The sequence below is a fragment of the Eulemur rufifrons genome, chromosome 19 (assembly GCF_041146395.1).
Source record: "Eulemur rufifrons isolate Redbay chromosome 19, OSU_ERuf_1, whole genome shotgun sequence".
In the NCBI taxonomy this organism is placed as follows: Eukaryota; Metazoa; Chordata; class Mammalia; order Primates; family Lemuridae; genus Eulemur; species Eulemur rufifrons.
In genome coordinates this window covers 77,970,325-77,987,733 of record NC_091001.1, presented here as the reverse complement: position 1 = coordinate 77,987,733, position 17,409 = coordinate 77,970,325, and the positions used below count along the sequence as shown (strand labels likewise).

Genomic DNA, 17,409 nt, shown 5'->3' with positions numbered 1-17,409 from the left:
TGTGTAAATGGTTAATTTATTGCTGAAAATGATGTATGTCATCATGTATGAAAGCTCATTCATGTATTTAAAAAATAAGAAAATATAATTTTCTGACCAGTTTTTCATGGGGTTTTGAATACTTTCATTAAAAAATATAAAAATGCAACATCTTCCAGGTAGTTTGTAAGAACATCTGACTGACATTAGGGAAGGAAATTTACGAGCTGACTTTCACACAAATTTTTGCATAAAAGGAGTATAGAATTGAACACTAAGAATCATGACCCAGGGAATGTATTTATAGAGCCTTTCTTCCATTGGATCTGCCTATTTTAGTGAAATTTTGACAGCTTTCACAACCATTAAAATCTAGTATTGATAAGACCTGTGAGTTAACTAAGGATTAAAAAAAATAAAGCATGTCCTATGATATTTATGTCTCTAAAATATTATTATATTTAATGAGAGCAAAACAGGCTTTTTGTGCCATATAAATGATATATCAGAGAAGATGAAAATATAGAAACATATTATTTATCTCTATCTCATGTTTTAAAATATTTTTGTGTATATTTTGCAGTGCACAAAATGCTATAGTCATATATGTATCTACTTTATAAATTAACTTGGGATATATGCTCAAATATTTTTTTGGTTGATGGGGTGCGGAATTAAGACTGTACTATTTAATGCATAGGATATTTGGCTTGGATGAGAAACTTGTGATTTTGAAGTGCTGCCAGGTGGAAATGGTAATAGATTTGTGCTGTTCTGTTCTGGAAAGTAGATATAGGATTCATAATAATAATAGCCAACATTTATTGAACACTTCCTATGTACCAGGTACCACACCAAGTACTTACCATTGATTATTTTATTTATTCCTCCCCACTACCTTAGGAGACAGATATCATTACCATACGCATATTAGAGTTGAGGATGCTCAGCAGAGAGAGGTCCAGTAACTTTGTCAAAGCCACATAAAGAGAGGCAGAGCTGGAGGTTGAATCCAGATCTTTCTGAATCTAAAGCTTATGCTCTTACCATTATCTGGCTTACCTTAATGACAGAGTGTAAGAGTCGCCCAACAGAAGAGTGCATTGTACTGCTAAACACTTGGTTCCCTACCTCTGGAAATGTATCCAAGAAACTGCATGGAAGAGTTTATTCCTAAGGAGGGACTTGGCCTCTGTGACCTCTAAGATGCCTTCCAACTTAGAAACTAAGCGTTTCTCTAGAAATCCTATTTCCAGAGGATATAAATTCTTTGTGTACAAATTAAAGGCTATGATGGTCTAGTAATTTTGGGAGGTTCTGGGTTAGTAAGGTTAAGCAGTTTCTTTCCTACAGGATTTTCAGAGCCTTTATGATGATACTATTCATGATAAATGTCCAAGAGAAGGAAATAGCATATTGGCTTTTCCCAAACCTAATGACCTAGGACGCCCCCTTTACTGTAGAGTATCTCCTGAGTTCGGTGTTTCCTAGTTCAACCTTGGAAGCCCTGGTAGAAGCTAAAGCATTTATGTCAAGTTTTTTTTTTTTTTTTAACCATAGATTAATTCTCTACAAATGCTATTATTATACTATTAGGACATGGTCGGCAAACTCTCTGTTAAGCAGGGTATTCTATTAGTCAGCATCTTCTATTCCGCTACCATGATGCACATCAAAGTTTGCAGTACAGAAAATAAGAACTGTATTTGTGAATGGGCAGACTGTGTCAAGTGACGTCTGAGTTACATTTTACTAGCACTTTGGACGTTTTAGAATGGACTTCTTTAGATTTCGACCAGGAGAGATAAGGCAAGAGACTGCATAATTCACCTAGAATTGTATAGGATATCAATCACAGGATCAGATTCCTGCTCTTAGTCCAACAATTAGAGTTGATATAACTGGGTTGGGGTAAAAAGAAATCTCGGCAAACTGAATCAAAAGGGAACTGAGAAAGAAGTCTTTGACAAAATGGGCCTGACCTGAATGTAAAAAATAAAGTTATTTGTCCTTTTATTTTGGAGCATGCTATAGGATACTTTTGGGGCTAGGGCAGAACTCAGTGTAACAGGATGTCATAGTCAGTTTTCCTTAAGATTCTAAGGTATGTGAGATGCTACATTCCAGGTTTCTGGAAACTAGTTACACACTTCTTAACCTCTCATATACATTGGGCATGAAAATGGCATGGAGAGTTAAATTTGGGGAGAGACCTTGCAAGAAGGGTTTCTGGAGATAGCTATGAATTTTCCCTTGCTATTCCCCCAGCATGGAAAGGATGGGGATTTCTTGGTGCTTCATTTAGGTTGAAAGAGGGACTTTAAAAAGACCATGTAGCAAGTTTCATACCCAATCCACGCCCCCCCGCCCCCAGTTTGGGGGACACAGTAACCAGTGTCTGACTTAGGCTGGCTAAAGTGACAATAGACCAGAAGACTGCTAATTGGGAAGTAACTGAACTCCTAGGAACTGGTTACGCACACCACGGTTCTGACCCGGGTTTCTCTCCTAAGAAGACAAGACTGGGAAATAACCTCGCTTTATTATTTGTGCAGGACATACGACTGACAAAGTTATTTTGTGTTATCTCGTCTGACTTTACAGTGAGCTTCTAAGGTGAGCATAATTATGACTACCATTTTACTGACAAGAGAGGCAAGACTCACAGGGGGTAAATTACGTGCCCAAATTTCTAGACTTGAACCAGAAAGGATGACAATTGGTACTTGTCTGTTACATTGCCACAAGCTAGGTACCATTGTAAATGCTTTACCTGTATTAAAGTCACTTAATCCTGCCCACAACCCCATGAGGAAGGTATATTATTAGCTCCATTTTATAGATACAGAAATGGAGGCTTAGAGAGTTTAAGCTAACTGTCTGATAAAAAGTGAAAGAAATGGAATCTGAACCCAGGTACTCTAATTCCCATGCCTCTTGGTGATATTGGTTTTATTATACTACATGGGCTATATAGGAACTTTAAAAACCTAAAGATCTCTCTAGGTTAGATTTAGAGCTAACAGTGTTGCCAAGTGGCAACCTTTTGGGACCTTCTTGGATGCCGATGTAAGAATAACTGTAATCAAGCTACCAATTTGTTGCAAGCATATACTTTAAAATTACATATGGGAGTCACAGAAGAGTTGATATTTTAAACAATTTACACACCCTTCTCCACAACTCATTTCTAATATTAATTATTTAGAAAGCTATTTCTTAGGTACACACTTCAACTTAGCCCAAGTCGATAACAAATTCCAACTGGCAAACATATTAATAAGGTGTCAATGTTGTGCTCAGAACACTGGGCCCCTTCACGTTGGCTTCATCCACATCCTATACCCCTCTAGCTATCGTGTGATGGAAAGTGGGATGAAGTGGGTTGGAGTCAGACATTCCTGGCTTCAGTTCTCGATTCTACCAACTGTATAATCTCTGAGTTTCAAAACCCTCATCTGTAGATTGGGGAAAATGCCTACTTCACTATTTTGGAATATTGGAAGATAGTTTATGTGAACAAAATGCTTAGTTCAGAGTCTGCCACATAGTAGATACTCAATAGGTATCTTTTCCCTGAGCTTTCTGCCACAAGATAATTTCTTAATCCCATTTTGTGAGCTTGGGCGATTCAGTCAGCAGCTCTGAAACTCAAGCTTCTCATCTGCAAAACGGAGCCACCAGTTAAATACTTTGCAGGGCTTTTGTGAGGGTAAGTGAATTACAAGGTGAAAGTGCTTTTTGAATTATGACTCCTGTTACCCACCCTCATACCATCCAGCAATGCCTTATACAACTAACAGTGCTTGCACTTGTTTGTTCCTTCAACTTTCAAAGTGCTCTCATACCTGGTCTCATCTTGCCCCTTCCCTTCTTTTCTTTACAACAACCTTTCGTAGCAGATGGGGAAGTTATTGTTCTTGAGGCCTAGGGAGGTCTTCTTACTTGCTTACAGGTTCTCATAAGCTGGGCCAGGGCTGGAACCTAGGTCTTTGGCTCTCCTGTAAAGAAAACAGCTTTTCCTTGGTGTCTTGCTGAGTGAGTCTGTGTCCCTCATAGTCTGGTCCTTGTCTAGAGACACTGTGCTGGAATGAAAGTTGGGAGGGAGGTCGGCTAGTTGCTTCCCTCACAAGTCCCCCAAACTTCCCGCACCCTCTCTTTTCCTAGCACTGCTATCTTTGCATTCCAAATGGAGGAGGGAGAAGCACACTGCCTCTTGAACTAGACGTTACTTGTGGGTTCTTTGCTGTGGGTGAGCTCATGATTAAACCACAGCAGAACATTTTTTTGATGTCTGCTGAAGATGAAAATATTCTTTAGAGCATTTGTCACTTCAGTGTTCACACTCTGTGACACCCCAAGATATTTCTCTAAAAACAGCAGCTGCTCCCCTCTCACTACCCAAACAGAAAGGCTCTAAGTCAGGCCCATATTCTCATTAAGGGCCTACTGTGTACAGACCCTGCACTTTCTAGAGACCTAGAGATAAAGTGAACACAGCCCTTGCTCTGGATGGGAGGGCAGTGGAATCTGCCGGGGGGCATCTCCCACTGCCTCATTGTTTCCCGGTCCTGATCTGGCTGGCTGGTGAGTTCTCTGCATGCATTCTCCCTGCAGCCATGCCCTCGGGGAAGACACCCTCCTTCCCAGAAGGGCAAGTGAAGAGTTTGGGAGAAGCTGGGACATTCTGCTAGAACAAACCTGCACCAGGAACTTGAAGCCTAAGAACACACGTTACAAAAGAAAAATTACATGAGATGAACGAATGTAAGGAAAATGAGTTTCCCTCAGCAAGTATTGCAGAGTGAAGTGAGAATGAGGTAGGTGTAAGAGGTCTGGGCCATAGCCAGGTTCCTCTCTAAAATAATAATAATAATAATGATAATTTTCCTTCCTTCCTCCCTTCCTGGGCCGTGCGCTGGGAATGAGAAAACCTGATCCTCACCCTGGAGTTGCATAAAATTCAGTTGGGCTCGCTTGGGGGGCAGTCTCCCTCTGCTCCATGTCCTGCCTACCCTCACTGCCCACTGCCCTGCCCTGCTTCCTATGGCCCAACCCCATGGAGATGGTAGCTCTCAATGTGTGACCTTTCCCAGGTTTCATTGCAAATACAAAGGTGTCTGTAAGGAAAAAAAAATGTCCTTGAAACCTCTCAACATGAGTCTGCAGTGGTGGGCTAAGAGGCAGCAGTTTATTGTCCATGGGCTTTGCCTGCTGCCCCTTCCAACGTCACTGTCCAAGCTGGCTGTCATCCTTGTGCCCCAGGCAGGCCCTGCCAAGGATCTGTCCCCCCCACCCCCCCGACAGGTGAGCTGCAATGGCTGCTAGGTACTGTTTGCCTCTTAAGCCTTATCTTCTCATCCAGTGCCTCTCAGGCTCTGCTGAGGTGGTCGTGAGGCACTGAAGTGCCAGGGACACAGCCTATGACTGTCCTTTAGTGCTAGTTGAGTTTCAACTGTACTTAATTGATGAGTAATTTGCAGCTGGTTTAAATTGCTTACTGAACCCACAGGATCTCAGCATTTAAAGGATCTTCTTGAATCCTGGGGAAGGATGCTGGATTTTCTTATCTTGCTGAGCAACTTCCTCCTTTCACATAAGGCCGTTCATGCAGGGCCTGAATGTGCTGAAGTCAGGACAGGCAGGGCACGGGAAGCCCCAGGTTCATGAAGGTCCCTGTTCAGAAATCAAACACTTGAGGTCCAGAAGAGATCTTAAAGGATGTAGAGTCCATTTTCTTCATTTGACAAGCCTCTTAAAGCATATTTTGTTATGTCAATTTTTCAGATGAAGAAACTAAGACCTGGAGGGATTAGTACATCACTGTCTGTTGGGGTGGGGCGCGTGATACTAGTGATGAGGAAGAAATAGGGGCTGAGCTTTACTTGGCTATCTGTTTCACATTGAACCCTCTCTAGATTTGTCTTTATATCTGATTTCTGGTGATGAGAAACAGGTCTTGTTTCAAAGTTAACAAGGTGAGGATACACCTACCCATAAGAAGGTGTATCCTATGAAAATAAAACTGCACAGACTCTGCAAGTGGCTAGAGTACATGGTTACCCATGTGCTATTTGAGTGGGTCTTGTAGAACTTATTTTTCCCTCTTGGAAGTCCCTGTGTCTGGGAGTCCATCATTATCAGCTCTTGGGTTTAGCATTACCTTTTCGAAGTTCCTCTTTTAAAAACACACATTCCCCTGGAAAGAGGACTATTAGGACCCAGAAATATTGACATAAATTGGATCAAGTGATTTCCTTGCTGATGGCACTGACTTGGGCTTCTTGCAGGGGAAAGCAGACTGAAACAGGTTAAAGGAAGAAAACAGGGAGGAAAGGTTAGCAGCATGAAAAAGTCACCGTCTTTATGATAAAGAGGAGGCCTTCGCCCTCCTGGAGATGACATGCTTAGGCTGAACTCTCACCTTGAACATCAGTGTTCTGGAAAGAAAATCTGGCCCCATTTTTCTAGAGTGGACAATAGTAGGCAAAGTTGAGTTGGCTCTGCCAGACAGCTTACTGATAAAAGCAGCAATTGCGAATGTACATTGTGCCCAAATACCTCGTAGTCATGACAACATCCTTAGATACATACAACACTGACATCCAGGGAGATGGCTAATAATTTCTTCCCAATAATCACAGCCCCATGTAAGATGACTGGATTCTTGATGAGTGCTGCCTGCAGGGTGACTGTATGTGGCAGGTGCTTGGGGGAGGACTGGGGGAAGGGACCCCTTGGGGGTGACAAGAGGTGAGTGGGCAAAAATTCATTGCAGTCACTTGGCTTCCTATCTGACCCAGAGGTAAATCATGAGATTCTTTTTTGGAAATGTGTCCCCCATTGAGCCATGCCTTTCTGTTCTTCCAGGTGTCATGATTATTGTGACCCTGATCATTCTCATCATGTCACTCTGCTGCTCAAAAATCTCTTATAGCTTATTCTTTCCTATTATGTTAGGCTTAAAATCTCCTCCCTTAATTTTTCTCCCAATCTTACCCAACCCAATCCACCCAAATCTAGTCATACTTCATCCTAGTGTACAAACTCTTAGTCTCTCCCCATCCTCTGCCTACTCCATGGTCCTTTCACATTCTGTGCATTTACACTGTGCACCTCTTTCTTTCACAGGAATTTTTGCTTTTTCGTCTCTCGAAATCACATTTATCCCTCAAGCTCCAGCTATGTTCCCCCCAAGAAGCTTTCCCTGACTACTGTGGCCCAAGGCGAAGTATCAGTCCTCTGATTTGTGACGAGTGCAACACAACTCTACAGGTATATTGTTACTTTCAGGGGTTAGTGGATGATAGTCTTTTCTCCCTAAGGGCTGAGCTCCTTGAGGTTAGAGCTGTCCATTGACATCTGTGTGTGATATCACACTAATGTCACACATGTGTTCCCCTCCCCACTTTCACTGCTTTACTTTTCTTCCTAGCACTATTACCACCTGACATTATCCAACATCGTTTCCTTGTTTATCTTCCCAACTAGAATGTAAGCTCTGTGAGGGCAGAAGCTTCATCTGTCCTGTCATATTTTGCACACTCAACAGCCCAACACAGCCTGGGATGTAGTATGTCCTCAATAATTATTGTCAAGTGATTGAATGACTGACTGACTGAGTTCTTACTAATTGGCCAATTCACTTCCAAAATAATGGAGAAAGGGGGAGGCACCAGTCCTTTCTACCATGCACGTGGCTACCACAACTTCTAAAAATGAACCCTAGTCTGACTCTTTTTCTAGTCATCATAGAGAGGTGAACACGGATGAGAACCAAAAGCATCACAGTAGTCTGTTCTGTAGGGACATTGTACTTTGCATTCAGAAGAGCCCTACAACCAAGGACTACATACTTCTCCTAAAAAATGGATGTACTTTTAGTGCCCTGCCTGCCCTATGGATTGCTGTGAGGTTCAAATACAATAAAGTATGATAAAAAGCATTACATTATAAATCAATATAAGAATGGGAAGCATTATCCAACCAGCTGTCTCTGTGAAGAACTGTTATTAATTTGAATGGAGATGGCAGGGAGCTTGTGGACCACTAGTGTTGAAAATAAACATTAAAAAGGTAGGGTTAAGAATTCACTATTAGAACTCTGCAGGATACTGTAGCTTTGCTTATGGAAAGACCTTTCTGGATATATCAGGGGTTCTGTAAGATTCCTTTGTCCTCTGAGAAACACAAATGATGTGTTTCCATGTTTGAATACGTTCAGTGGATTCTGTCCAAAAGAAGCAGTTAAAGATGCCTCCTTAGAAATATGGGAAGGGGAAAGAGGCCACTACCACCACCACCACCACCACAATTGTCATCATCAAATCAGAAACACTTATTGTGCCTGAATGATATACCAGAGACTTAACAATCAGTATCTCATTTAACCCTTACACCAGTCTAAAAAGGTAGGTATTATTATAATTTTCTTTTTCCTTTTTTAAGCAGAGGAGTGAACTGAGGTACAAAGAGATGAAGTTCTCTGCATGTGCACCCTTAAGTGGTAAATGACAGGGTCAGGAATTTAGTAAGAATTGCTAACAACATTTATTGAGAATTTTCTAACTGTTGGTCATTCTTCAGAAGCACTTCATTCGTTTTATCTAATTTAGTAAAATTCAATGATGCAGGCAATGTTAACATTCCTATTTTACAGAAAGGAAAATTCAGACTTGGAGAGGCTAAGCCAATTACGTAAGGTCACACAGCTAACAAGGGAAGGAGCTGAGACCTGAGCCCACACAGGCAGCAGTGGCATCTGTGTGCTTTCTCGCAACCCCGACTGCCTCTTGACTCCCTGCTCTCTGTCCCACCTCTAGCACAGGGTTCGGCTTTTATAATCAGAAAAGCTACTGTTATTACTCCCCCCAAACCAAATGAAAGAGAGGAGACTTAGCAGAGGGCTGGGAAAGAGACAGCCTGGACTGCTGAGGGGAGTCCCAGTGAAGAATCTCCTGGAATTGTTCACAACTGGAGAAAGCAGATGGCGTGACAGCCATTTACAGGCCCACATCTGAGTGGAAGATGGGTGTCAGTGGGGGGGTAGGGGAGGGGCCCACACAACTGTGTGAAAGCTTTGCTAAAATAGAATTATGGTTTATTGAGTAGTAAAGAGCAACATGCAGCTGCCTGAGAATTACATTGACAGGATGCAAAGGCAAGAGAATATTGTGTAAACCTTATTTACTGATCAGAAGATAATCTTTCATACACAAAAGGTCAGCTCCAGGAAGGCAGAGCAGTAAAGAAAGAAATACTGCCTGTAAATACAATATTGACTTAAAAAAATCCACCCAGATGAATCTTTTGATGCATATTCTTCTAGTTAAAGAACATTTCTTTATTCATGAATTTTTTTCCTAACCATTTCAGGTTCCTCAGTGAAGCATGAAAGCATTGATGAAGAGTACTGATTTCTAGTTGTCTTGAATTCTGTGCCATCAAAGGAGCAGCACGAAATGACATCAACAGGGAGAACTTCAGAATAACATTTATAAGTATGTGTATGTAGCAATTAGTGTGCTCAAATCAAACAGCAGCTCATTGCTGCTTTAATGGCTGTGATGATAAACATTTATCCAGGCTTAAGAAAAAAAAAATTCCAACCACTCAATCCTACTGGTCTCCACTGGATTCCTTCATCCATTTTGTGTTTTTTTTTTTTTTTTTTTTTTTTTTGCCTTGCAGCAAGTACTTCATCAACCCAGAGAATATCTGAAATCATTGCTGTTGACCTCTACCTGGTTGCTAGATCATAAAGCTGTTGTGACTGCTGCTCGGACACAAATAGGCACAGAAGGAGATACGCTATGGACTGAATTGTGAGAACACTAAATTCATATGTTGAAGACCTAATCCCCACTGTAACTGTATTTGGAGATAGGACATTTAAGAGGTAATTAAGTTTTAATTAGGTCATAGTATGGGCCCCAATCTGATAAGATTAGTGTCTTTATAAGAAAAGACATCAGAGATATGCTCTTGCTCACTCAAGTACACTCTCTCTTTTGCTATCTCCCCACTTCTCTCTCTGTGCCAGTTGATGACACAGGAAAATGGCTGTCTGTAAAGCAGGGAGAGAGCCCTCACCAGGAACCAAATCAGCCAGTACTTTCATCTTGGACTTCCCTGCTTTCAGCATGGTCAGAAATAAATTTATGTTGTTTTAGCCAGCTAGTCTATGGTATTTTTTTTAAATGACAGTCCAAGCTAACTAATATAAGATGGAAGCTTAACAGGGTTTTGTTTCCCTGATAAAATCTTTCAGATTCAAGGATCAACTGTGCAGTTAGGTGATCCCTCTTAGCAGTTTGGAAAATATTTCAAAGGGCTACAGGCTTAGCCCTGAATAGATGTATTGCTGGTAGAAGTGCCTTTGGAGGGGGATCACCATGTGCCACATGCTGAAGAGGTACATACAGCTGGGCAATGTACACTCTGCCCAAGAAGTTGAAAGGCAGACAACTCTTAGTCTTAATTCCTAATGGGGGATCTACATGGAAGTAGATGTAAAAAGATTGTATACAGAGAATTATAAAAAGAAATATAGACTGTATAATTGTGTACCCCCCAAATTTATATGTTGAAACCCTAACTCCCAAGGTGATGGTATTTAGAAGTGGAGCCTTTGGGAGGTATTTAGGGTTAGATGAGGTCACAAGGGTGGGACCTTCATGTTAGAATGAATGGCCTTATAAAAAGAGGAGAAGATTCAGGATCTCTTTCTCTCCATGTATATGCACCAGGGTGAGGCTGTGTGAGGATACAGTGGGAAGATGGTTGTCTGCAAGAGGGCACAGTGCCAAGAACTGACCATGCTAGCACCCTGATCTTAGACTTCAGCCTCCGGAATCATGAGAAACATTTGAGTCACCCAAGCTGTGGTATTCTGTTAGAGAAAACTAAGACAATAACATGTTACTTTTCAGAGCAATCAAGAAGAATCTCTTGACAATGACAATCCCTCCCAACTCCTATTTGTTCATTTCTTTCCCCAGTTGGAGAGTTGGTATAAAATGCTCTGAGAACAATAACTTTCTCTCAGAAAAGGATATGGCTGTAATCTGTCACCCCTGGCATTGTGTGAACTTGATACAGGAGCCAGGTGGAACTGAGGACTACTCAACACCTAGAGTGGGACAAGGACACAAAGAGGAGGCTGGACTTAGATGATAGATAACACAGATTTCAGCCTCTTCCACAGTCAAAGGCATAGCTCTTTTCCCCCTGTTCTGCCAAAGATCTCCCACTTTCCCTTTCTCTGTCTGGGACTGTGCTTATACGTTCTTACTATTTTTCCCTTGCCCTTATCCCTGAATGGTGGGACCAAGGGTCCTTATTAATAAGAGTGAAGAGGCCAGACTAGAAGCAGCACATGCTTGCGCCACTCTCAGAGAGGCTCAATGGAAGATGCCTACCTACAGCTGGTTCTTCTTGGAAAAAACATTGTAAAACCTTGAAGAAGCAATGTGGGACATTCAGAATGAAAGAGAAAAGGTGATGGGGCCATTCATTTGGCAAGCTCAGATCAAAGGGATCTGGGGGGGGGGAGCATCCACACAGGGGGAAGGTCAGGAACATAGAGCCCAGGGGCACCATACTCAGCCTGCAGACAATGTGGCCCGAGTTGGTGTGGGGGGGCCCCTCTACTACTGCAGACCTCTGGAATGACTGAGGAGCTGCTTAGAGTCTATGCAAAGACATTGCACTGAGAGCAGACACAGCAGGGATCTGATGGGTACCAATTCCAGGTTTCTGCAGCTGATGCCATCCTGAGCTCCCAAGTGTACACAGTGCCAGGTCTGCTCAGGACTTGGCATCACAGACACTCCCCAATGCTGTGCCCTGTGACTGGAAGCTGAGCAGGGGCAGTGCCTTAGGTACTACAGTCACCATCTAGGAAGCCTTGGGGCCCACCAGAACTGATCTCTGCCCACACAACTTGGCATCCACAGTCCCCATACTGGTGAAACAGCCCTCTGTTGGGTGGCCCTGCCTCTGTGGTCCTAAGCCCCCACCCCCGAGTCTCCACCACTGCTGCTGGGCTGGCAGAACTGCACCAAGGTCCAATAATCTACCAGCCTCAAGCCACAGTTACACCTAGACCTGGTTGAGCAAACACTCACAGCCTGGTCAACCTGGACCACTGCCTAGATGGCGTCACCCATATTCACTGTCACCTCTACAAGGAGACCACAGGCAGAACAATCCCCCATAATACCAGGCTCTGTAGAAAGGGTCTCACTCAGCCCCCAACTCAAACTTCCTACAATAACCTGGGGAACAACCTACCACTCCACACAAAGATCATCCAGCACCAGCTTGAACTGTGGTAATCACAGCACAATAGATACCCACCAATATAAAATCACTCAAAAGGTAGAGCTCACAGGTTGTATAAAACAATAGCGTAAGAGGGAAGACAAAGCAATAAGGTACTATTCAACATTATGAACACCACAGTATCCCATATATCAATTCTATCATTCAACATTAATGGTCTGAATACCTGACTCAAACGACATCGTCTGGCTGAATAGATGAAAAAACACAACCCAAGTATCTACTGTCTCCTGGAAACACATCTAACCCACAAGGACTCAAATTGAAGGGATGGAAAAAAATATTCCATGTGAACAGACACCAAAAGAGAGCAAGTGTAGCCATACTCATATCAGATAAAATTGATTTTAAATCAGCAATGGTAAAGAAAGACAAAGATGGTCATTATATAATGGTAAAGGTAGCAATTCAACAAGAAAATGTATCAGTCCTAAATATACATGCACTTAACACAGGAACGTCCAGATTCATAAAGCAAATTCCACTAGATATAAGCAAACAGATAAAAAATAGTAACATAATTGCTGGGGATTTCAACACCACATAAAAGCAGAAAAACACTGGACTTAAATGGGACTCTACAACAAGTGGAACAGACATTTACAACACATTCTACCCCAAGGCTACTGAATATACATTCTTCTCCTCAGCACATGGGACATTCTCCAAGACTGATCATATCTTAGGCCAAAAAACATGTCTCAACAAATTAAAAAAATAGAAATCATACCATGTATCTTCTCAAACCACGGTGGAATAAAGCCAGAAATTGATTCCAAGAGAAACACTCAAATCTACAGAAATTCATGGAAATTAAACAACTTGCTGCTGAATGATTATTGGGTCAATAGTGAAATTAGAATGGAAACAAAGATTCCTCAAACTGAACAACAAATGGGCCACAAGCTATCAAAATCTATGGGCTTCATCAAAAGTGGTCCTAAGGGGGAAATTCATAGCCTTAAATGCATATATCAAAAGACAGAAAGATCACAATTAACAACCTAATATCACATCTCAAGGAACGAGAAAAGGAAGAGCAATCCAAACCCAAACCCAGCAGAAGAAAAGAAATAACAAAGGTTGGAGCAGAACTAAATGAAATGGAAAACAAAAAACCAATACAAGGGATCAACAAAACAAAAAGTTGGTTTTTTGAAAACAAACAAAATCAAGAAAGCTGAGCCATCCCAAATGAGACCACCTAGAGCAGCCAATCACCAGCTGACCTGCCAACTAACCATAGACGCATGAGTGAGCTTAGCTGAGGTCAGGCAAACATAGTTGAGATCAGCAGAACCATTCCACTGACCAACTCACAGACAGGTAAAAAATGACAAATGGCTATTGCTTTAAGCCTCTATCTTTGGGTGGTGGTTGGTTATGTGGCATTATTGATGCTACCATAATATACACATGCATTATTATTATTTCCATTCTCTTGACAAGGACACAAACTATAAGATGTCAAGGCCTTGCCTGGGATCAGTAACTAGTAAATGGACCTAGAAAGTTTAACTCCAGGGTCCAAATTCTTGTGTTATTTTGTTGGGGACCCATCAGAACACTCAGGGCTCTGTCAACAGCCCTCAGCAAAGTTGAAAGCCATTTATTTGATTGGAGGAAGCTGTGTTTCTGCTGATAAGAGCAGGCCCAAAGGAATAGAGCTCATACACCAGGAATCTCACTGCTGATAAAATACAATGTCTGTTACTAACCAAAACTTACAAAATAAAGTGCTGTAATCTATCAGAGGAAAAATGCATATATGCAGAAAAAGAGACAATGCCTTCAAGGTCAAGGTCACAAGCTAAATGCTAGCAAAAATTTTGGCTGCATCTTATTAACACTAAATTATGACTGAGTTCTATAAGAGGTCTGTATGATAGTCCCATTAATGCAAATGACAATTCTTATATCTGTTTTTGCAAATGGAAACAAAATGCAATTATATTAGAATTTGCTCATTAAACTAAACTAATTTCCACCACCATGTGTCTCTTACCTCCATTTCTGCCTCCCTCACATCGTCCTTGATAAAAAGCAATTGCTCCTCAAAGTAGTAAGTGGGAATTTTACTAAAATAGGCATGCACAAATTGATTATAGAGAGGGTTCCAGAATATATGCGTTCTTACAGATATCGGAGGTTGGGAAGGTTCTGGAAGGCCTCTGGGTTGATGTAGAGCAGGTTGTTGGCCTTTTCAATTCTACTGTAAAAGAAGAAAAAACATGCAAAAGTGATTTCAATAGTAAGGAATGCTGTAGTACCTTTCATGTACACAGGATTCATTAATAAATCATTCATCCCATCTGTCCGTTATTCATCCATCCATCCAAAATTTCAACAAATATTGAGGATGCATGCAGTGTGCAAACTAAATTAGCTAACTATACAAACTAAATATTAACCCTGTCCCATTTAACCCTCATTGCCTGGGGCCTGTCCATGAGAGGCAAACAGAGCATTGGCTGGGTGAGTCGTTTTCATCCTGAACAGAGCTGGGTCTTAACCAGTAAGGATCTGCCAGGGTTTGAGAAGGCTAAGAGGGCAGGGGTGAGACTAATCTGGGAAAATGAGCTTTTGTCTGGCCTGGAGATAAGAGAAAGAGATGAAAAACAACAAAAGAAGGTGAAAAGAAGATGAGAAGGTATACATATACCACATTTTACTAATCCACTCATGTATTGATGGGCATTTGGGTTGTTTCCACATCTTTTCAACTGTGAATTTTGCTGCTATAAACATTCGGATGCAGGTGTCTTTTTTATAGAATGATTTTTGTTCTTTTGGGTAGATGTTCAATAATGGGATTGCTGGATTGAATGGTAAGTCTACTTGAATCTGTTTAAGGTATCTCCATATTGCTTTCCACAGGGGTAGCACTAGTTTGCAGTCCCACCAGCAGTGTATGAGTGTTCCTGTCTCTCCGCATCCACGCCAACATGTATTGTTTTGGGACTTTTTGATAAAGGCCATTCTCACTGGAGTTAGTAAAATGTGGTATATGTATACCATGGAGTATTACTCAGCTATAAGAAATAACGGTGATATAGAATCTCTTTTGTTCTCCTGGAGAGAGTTGGAACCCATTCTATTAAGTGAAGTATCCCAAGAATGGAAAAATAAGCACCACATGTATTCACCAGCAAATTGGTTTCCCTGATCATCACCTAAGCGCACATTTGGGAATAACACCAATTGGGTGTCGGACAGATGTGGGGGATGGGGGAGGGGATGAGTGTATACCTACATAACGAGTGCGATGTGCACTCTCTGGGGAATGGACACGATTGAAGCTCAGACTTGGGGGGATGGGGGGGCATGGGCAATATACATAACCTGAACTTTTGTACCCCCATAATAAGCTGAAATAAAATAAAAGAAAAGAAGATGAGAAGGAAGGAGAAAGGGTGAGGAGGCAAAAGGATATTGGAGAAAAAGAGAGTAAAATAACAAAGAAAAATGAACATTGGGAGAAAACCAATCAACATCTCTGGTTTTAGCCATGAAATCTTGGCAAACAGTAGCTGGGAATGGCCAGTGGTTCCCTTAGTGCTGAAGACTGAGGCTGCTCCCTCACAGCTCATGGAAAGGGGTGACTTCCTCCCTGTGTTGGCCTGTGTTGTGTGTCCTGATCAATAGTCTGGAGATGAGCATGTTCACATTTGGATTCCCACAGAGAGCCTGCCCTTGCCTTGTCTTGCTGGATCAATGTATATTTGCAGAGATGCTCTGTTAATTACTTCCTCCCCGTTTCATTAGTTTTTATGTTGCAGTAACCTGTAGCTACCCAGATCCAAGCACCAGGCAATTAATCATTTTAAGTACAGTTAATGCTGCCTGGGGGGTGAGCACCTCTTCAGGAAAGGAGGAGATGAAAGACCCATTCCATCAGCTCCACTGTCCATGGAACTGCATCGAGGGTTGCATGCTTGACCGTGCCCAGAGGGCTGGCTCCCCTTTGGTTCATTTCTCTGATATTCCCCGTGGGTTCTGAGACCCTGGTCAGATTTCTTTTCCCAACTTGGGTTTGAAGAGACCAACGAGAGACAGAAGAAAGGAAGGAGCATGAGGGTAATGAGTAGAGGCAGAGAAAGCATCTAGGAGGCAGAGAAAATGAGGAAGAATGAGGGTGGGAGGCAGAGTGGCTGGAAGGAAGGAAAAAGGAGGGCATTTGCTAAAACGGACAGACCGAGTACCATTCCTAAACACATTCCATAATATTAATATATATTCCTTAATATAAGTCCCCTATTGATATTTGGCAAATGCTAAAAGCAAAATTCTTACTTTTTAAAAAGATACACAAGAGTCAAGAGATTTATGTTCAAGATCTTATCCTGTTGTGGATTAGGCTGAATGACTTTAGAAAAGCCTCACAAATTCTCCATAACTTTCATTCCTTGTCTGTAAAATTAGGAGGTGGTTAGCTTTCCAAGTGTGCTCCATGGGAATTTTATAGATGTTAATAAATGATCCACAAAAGAAAATTTTCCAGTGGCATTAATTGAGAAATCCTCCTATATTAGCATACTATAGGCTCTGAGAAGTTTTCCAATGGGAAGCAAACCTAACTATATTTGCCCAGGGTTTCCTAATCTTATTTAACCATAGAATCTTTACTTTTTTTTTTCTTTAAACACCTAATAATTTCCTGTGTCCTCAGCGATACACAGAATATACTTTGGAAAATTTTCAACCAGTCTCTAAAATCTCTCTTGGCTTTGACATTCTATGATTCTCTGAATTAATTTATGGTAATTATAGACTGGTACAAAACAGATGTGGATCTGTGCGAGCACTGACAAATATAAAACTGGAACATCAACAAGAAAATTTAGTTGAAGAAGTAGAGAAACTAAAGATTGTTATGACATACTTACTCTAGGCCAGCTGATATGCTAGATCTAATTTATATTTATCATCGCCTTTGTTCATCACGATAATTCTAAGACGGATGTAATTTTATTATTCCAGTTTTACAGATGAGAAAAACTAAGTCTCAGATGTCTGTATCTGGGCCAAGGTTTCACGGTGAGTGTATGGCATAGGCCAGTATTCAGACTAGGACTACCTGGTTTC

At 41.5% G+C, this 17,409-nt stretch overlaps 1 protein-coding gene across 2 annotated transcripts in view; it reads right to left on the bottom strand.

Annotated features, from left to right (window-relative positions):
- FSHR (follicle stimulating hormone receptor) overlaps positions 1-17,409 on the bottom strand; it is a 167,614-nt gene that overhangs the window by 34,795 nt on the left and 115,410 nt on the right. For both annotated transcript variants that reach the window (XM_069494448.1, XM_069494449.1), the window contains exon 4: positions 14,462-14,536. In XM_069494448.1, the coding sequence (XP_069350549.1) occupies positions 14,462-14,536 (75 nt within the window). The remainder of the gene's footprint in view (positions 1-14,461; positions 14,537-17,409) is intronic.